Source organism: Hydra vulgaris, chromosome 15 (genome assembly GCF_038396675.1).
Source record: "Hydra vulgaris chromosome 15, alternate assembly HydraT2T_AEP".
Classification (NCBI taxonomy): domain Eukaryota; kingdom Metazoa; phylum Cnidaria; class Hydrozoa; order Anthoathecata; family Hydridae; genus Hydra; species Hydra vulgaris.
This window is the reverse complement of record NC_088934.1, coordinates 51,770,899-51,777,388: the sequence shown is the minus strand read 5'-3', so window position 1 is coordinate 51,777,388 and position 6,490 is coordinate 51,770,899. Positions and strand designations below refer to the sequence as shown.

At 27.0% G+C, this 6,490-nt stretch overlaps 1 protein-coding gene across 1 annotated transcript; it reads right to left on the bottom strand.

The window, feature by feature from the left end:
- Positions 1-3,552: 3,552 nt before the first annotated feature.
- Positions 3,553-5,187, bottom strand: LOC136092050 (tigger transposable element-derived protein 4-like). The gene has a single exon (XM_065819769.1). The coding sequence runs from the start codon at positions 5,185-5,187 to the stop codon at positions 3,553-3,555; it is 1,635 nt and encodes a 544-aa protein (XP_065675841.1).
- Between the last annotated feature and the right edge of the window lie 1,303 nt (positions 5,188-6,490).

Sequence of the window (6,490 nt, the reverse complement as noted above, 5' to 3'; positions counted from 1 at the left end):
TCCTATATAAAAATGCTTTCCGCATTTCCTATATAAAAGAATTATTTGTAAAGTTATCTCAGCATAAAGATCTGCCTTCCGAAAAACGAAAAATTAACGCATTAAAATTAAAAATTTATTAATAATGTAATCAAAAATGTTGCTGCCTAATCAAAACCTTCAAATCAATAACGTCTAAGGATAGTGGTTATTCTTAAACCGAAGTATTTTTACACGGACACGGAGAACAAAAAGTATTTTAAACAACAAGTATTTTTAACATTTTTAACGAAGCATTTTTAACGAACAAAAAGTGTTTTTCACATTTTTAACGAAGTATTTTTAACACGGACACGGAGAACAAAATAAATGTTGCAATTAAGACAATTATGCAATTATGATAGAGTCTATTAAAGATATTTCTAACTTGCAAACGTCATATTTAGAATTAGACAATTTTGTTTATATGATGAAAGTTGTGAACACTGAAGATAACAAAAAGCAGTTTAATGGTATGAAATAAAATCGCACAAAATTTTATTTTTTTAGAAAAATTTGTAAGAACCTTGCCATCCAGCAGGCGATGATCCGTATAATTTTCTATCGATGAAGTTATAAGTTATGGTTTACAGCATTATGTTAAATAATTTGTCTCGATAATTGCAGAGTAGAATCTCAGCAAATAGTTGGTCGTTTAAAAGGACTAGGTAATTTATTTTTCTCAACATCGATTGCGTTTTCTGGAATACCGTTTTCTGGTTTTAAATTTCACTGACTAGAAAAGTTGTTTTCGTTGATAGTGATGGAAGATGTGACGGATGAGGTCATAACGTCAAATATTCAGTGGTGTCATGAAGAAAATAAAAGTGCTAGAACGGTCGTTCTGGCACTTTATTTATATATATATTTATATATATATATATATAAATATATATGTATCTATATATATATATACATATATATATACATATATATATATGTATATATATATGTATATATATATACATATATATATACATATATATGTATATATATATATGGTGTCCACCAGAAAAAAATGAAGTGTTACGGTTCATATATTTTTCTAGAAATTAATTTAAAATCAAATAGAAACACAGCTATTGGAATTAACTTATACCAAACTGAAGAGACTAAATTTACATTTTGATTACAAATAATTGTTAATGTTCTTTTTCTATTTGATTTTTTTGATTTTTTAATTTGATTTTTTGATTTTTTTAAAAGTCAAGATTAAAAATCAAAGATAGTAACTAACTCTTGATTTTTAATTTGATTTTTTGATTTTTTAATTTCTTTTGATTTTTTTTACTTGATTTTAAATTAATTGGTAACATTGATGAGCTGTCTTATTAGAATGATATGCCAATGTAGAGCAAACTTAAATGCGCCATATTTATCAGCAGCTTTTTGAATTTTAAGTACCTTTTTGTTCACAGCTAAACTGCATTTCATCCCATTTTGGATGAATGATCTTTCTTATATAATTTTTTGCCATCGTTGTTTGCATTAAACACCACTGATAATCGAAGTTAAGTTATAAAAATAACAATTTCTTCGAGTTTTTTATTAATATTTTTTTTCTAAATAATGAAAATATTAAGATTAAAAATAAAATCATCAAGCTGCAGAAAAAATGGTAGTAGTATAGCTAATTATATAAATAACTTGTTGTCCCTCTTTGTCCCACAAAAGTCATTTTACTGAAATTAAAACTATTCAAAAAATTCCATTCCAGATCTTTTTTTAAAACTAGATTCTAAAAGAGAACAAAAAATACTGCCTGAAAAAAACTTTTTATAAATATAGCAAATCAGCATTAGTTCAAAATAAATTTTTTGTCGCTTCAGAAAATAAGGAAATTTTATTTTTCGCAAACTTACTAATTTATTTTGATACTTTTAATGTATTTCGGTACTTCTATAATTAATTTTTTTACATTAAAAAAGCGCAATAATTTAAAATCTTTTATCAAAAAAAATTATGAAAAAAAGTAATTTTTAGCTGAGATATACAGCTTCAGTAATAACTGTCCCGTTATGCCCTACTGTCCCGATATGCTCCGCTCTACCCTACACTAAGATCGCTAAATCAAAATTAAATTAAACAAGTTTAGTGAAAAATAATTTTTATACTATAAAAATTATCTTAAACTATAATTATAACTTGATTAATACCTTAATCTAGTTTAAATACTAACTTACATTTTGAGTTTATATTATGTCAGGAATATTCAGGTATACACGAAAAGCTATACAAAGACTAAGTTTTTAAATAGCTTTTGTGATGTATGTGAAACTTTGATAGGGACATTCGAGGACGAATAAACATATTTAATATTTAATAAACATATATTCAACTTGTTTCTCCGCGCAGCGGCCTTGTTCGTCAAGGTTTGTGTTTCGGAGTTATAGAGTTGAGAGAGGGTTATAACCACTATTAAGTAGCCTTCTCATCTGTAGTGGCCTTCTCGGCTTTCTCGGAGGTGAATAACAAAAAAAAAAAAAATTTAAATCCATTTTTGATAATTCTTTATTGAAAGGCAAACTCTGATAATTCTATTTTTAAATTTTTGAACACAATTTATAGTTTTTTATGCATCCATTTTTTGTTTTTAATTCATTCATCTTATAAAATGTTTAGAAATTTAGAGCTTTGTCCAAATGTTAAGTTGTCAGTTTTTTAGTAATTAAAAATAAAATATAACTAGTAATAAACAACACATACAATGTGTTGCTTATTACTAGTTATATTTTATTTTCAATGACTAAAAATAAAAAGTAGACAAAAATATACACAAACACTAAATATACTACGTATAGAGATTAAAATGCAACAAATAGAATAAACTAAAAATTTACATAGCAAAAGTTCTTATGCTGACATGATATCTTATTTTGAAACTTTATTTAAGGCATGAAGTTTACAATTCGGAAATTAAGCAACAATTTTTTATTGCTTAAACTCCTTTTGTTAAAAGAATGTAGGGGAGATGGGGGCGCATTGATCGCCGTAGCAGTGTTTTGAAAATTGCGCAGAACCTGAAAGAGATGTAAAAACTTATTAACTACGAAACACATGTAGAACTATCTGGCTTTTGGAATATATAAATATTTTGATTTAAAAAAATGATAAACATGAATAATTTTAACTTTTAAACAACCCTCTCAAAAGATCAATGTACCCCAAACTATGGGGTACTATGATCTTCGACTAGGGGCACATTGATCTTATATGCGTAATATTATCTAAACGTTTAACACTTCTATAACTAAATCTTGTAAATAATTTAGTCAAAGGGTAATATCGTATAACATATAATACATCTAAAATTTTTAATTATTTTTTAAATATAGCAGTTAAACCCACTAGTCTAATTTTTAATTAAAAAATGTATAAATCACAGCAGCTATAAGCTACCCGCTTTATATACGTTTAAAACTTTACAACAACTTGAAATTTATAAGAACTGAAATATAAAGACTGAAATAAGAATACAACTTTTAAGTTTACAAAACTTGTTAAAAGTACAATATTTTGATTAAGAATATTTCATCATTTGTGAAAGTCAAGTTGTGAAGCAGGTTTTGGTTTACATTGTTTTTTATTCCTAAGCAAGTAATTCTTAGTTTCTTTCTTATCTTTTGTGGAGACTTTTTGTTGATTTTTGGTTTGCTTCAAAATTTTCTTTTCTTTTGACAAACGAATTTCATTTCTGACAGGAGTATCAGTCAAGATCCTTGTTTTTAACTGCCTACTTTTAACTTTTTTTTTTCTGGCAGATGCTTTTGGGTAAGGTTTTAAAACCTCAGGTGAGATTATAGAAGCAACACTTGTTGACACTTTGTTTAAAATACTTGTTTCAATATTTACTATAGTTATTTCAGACTCTATGTGATTAACATGTGCTGGTATCATTTCAGATTCCATGTTGTTGACAGGAGTGATAGTAACTGTATCTGGAGCAGCTCTATCTGTAACTGATGATGGTAAATATTCGTCATCTTTGAAAATTTCAGAATTGAATGGCTCAATGCCAGCTACTCTAAATCCTGTCTGTATATTAGATGGTGAGAAAGCTTTTGTATACGGTTCTCGAACTATTGAAACAATATCATAAATGGTCATTGGTCTTGGGTTTGAAACCATCCAATTATCACATGCAGAATTGTAAAACCTTTTCAATGGTCCAAAAACAGTTCTATCTAATGGCTGCAATTTATGGCTGCAATGGGGAGGAAAACTTATCATTGTAATTCCGTGTTGAATTGCAAGCTCCAAGCCTTTAACAGAAATATGACTTTCATGACTGTCGAGAAGTAACAAAACTGGAGATTCCTGAGAACAGTTTGAATATTTAACAAAATGTTTAATCCATTCTATGAAAATTTCAGAGTTCATCCAACCAGAAGGATTTGCAAATCCCACACATCCAGGAGGTCCTTCCTTAATCATGTAATCATGAAACTTTACCCTAGGAAAAATAAATAATGGAGGAATGGAATTTCCAATAGCATTAGAGGCACAACATGCAGTTACCAATGTTCCTCGTTCTGCAGATGTGATTCTTCCAACTTTTTTGCTTCCTCTACCAGCTAAAACCTTTACCGGCTTTTGAACGGTTGTTAAACCAGTTTCATCAACATTATATATACAGTTAGGATTATATTTATATCGATTTCTTACCGTTTTAAGATTTTGAAAAAACTCTCTTACAGTGTGTTTGTTAAAAGCTGTTGATCGAGCGAAGCTCGTTGCTTCAGGTGTTCGTAGGGACAACTCTGGTTGTCTTTTCATAAAACCTTGCAACCAATCAATGCCTGCAATTTTATTTTTGATCCATGATGATGGGCATATCTTATTGCTTTTTAAAGCAAATTCATATGCCAATAATCGCGTTGACCTAGTTGAAAGGCCATAGTTCATTTTTGATGCAATTAGTAAATAACTTGATAAACTTTTTTCATCATCTGCTGTAAAAACTTGTCTATTGTTGTAGTTAGGCTTGAAAGCTTCATTTGGATTAAGCCTCTTTTTACGACAATATCTTTTTAAAGTCATTCTATCTATGTTAAACTGACGTGCTACAACATTCAGTTGTGTTCCTTCTAAAACTTTATTAACAGCTACTTTCATTGTTTCACTTGGTATAGCAACTTTATTTGTTTTTTTAATTCTATTTCTAACCATTTTAAGATCTGTAAAAAAATATATCAATAAAAACATATGTTTTTAATAAATGCTAATATTTAACATAATAATATTATGTTAAATATTTTTTAATTATTATGTTAAATATTATTCTTTTGATATTATAAAATAATAGTATTATTATTGCTAGCTTATAACATAAGTAGATTTAAAAAATGAAATGCTAAAAAGTATTGTTTGTTTATATATAGTTTTTTTTTAAATTATAAATACAATTCCATTCGTTTAACTGTATTGCTTATAAACAAAAACATGGGGCACTTCGTCTTCTATGGGGCACTTTGATCCTCCGATCAATGGGCCCCACATAGTCAAAGATCAATGTACCCCAATAGGTATAGGTAACATATTGATAGCAATATCTACTGTATAAATTGCAGCCAAATAAAAATTATATATTATATTATACACCTAACACTTACAAATTTAAAATAAAATTGTTGTTAACCCATACAGACATCTAAATAAAAATATATTTGAATTATAGTACGATTTAAAAAAATCACTTTTTATGACGAAAAACAATATTTTCTTTATTTTTTTTGACGCTGATAACCTTATGAAAAAATATTACGAATAATCAATTAGGGAAGCATAATGGTTAATTAAATTGCAACCTCACTTCTAGTAAGGCAAAAATGAACGAGTAAAAGCCAAAAGATCATACTGCCCCGGCGATCAATGCGCCCCCATCTCCCCTATAGCCCAAAAAAAAAAAAAATTTTAATTTTTTTTTTAGGAAAAATTAGGGTTTGTGGTGCAACCCCTAGGGGAGGTGTGTAAAAAGAAAGTTAAGTCTACAAAGTTTATTATACCAATTCAAAACTCCACATAGTGCTGCTTGTCAAAATTTAAAAAAAAGTCTGATTTTGACCCGCCCTAATATATTTATATATATAAATGTATATATATATAAATATAAATAAATAAATATATATACAAATAATTATATATATAAATATATTTTCACTTCCGTGATTTTTATTTATTTTATGTACTTAATTTCTTCGATATTGTGATATAAACAAATAACGTTAATAAATTTGAACTTTTTTAACATGTATATATATATATAAATATATATATATATATATATATATATATATATATATATATATATATATATATATATATATATATATATATATATATATATATATGCATATATATATGGTAATAAAGTTCAAATTTATTGAACGTTATTTGTTTATATCACAATATTGAAGAAATTAGGCACATAAAATAAATAAAAATCACGGAAGTGTCTTGACAACCAATAACC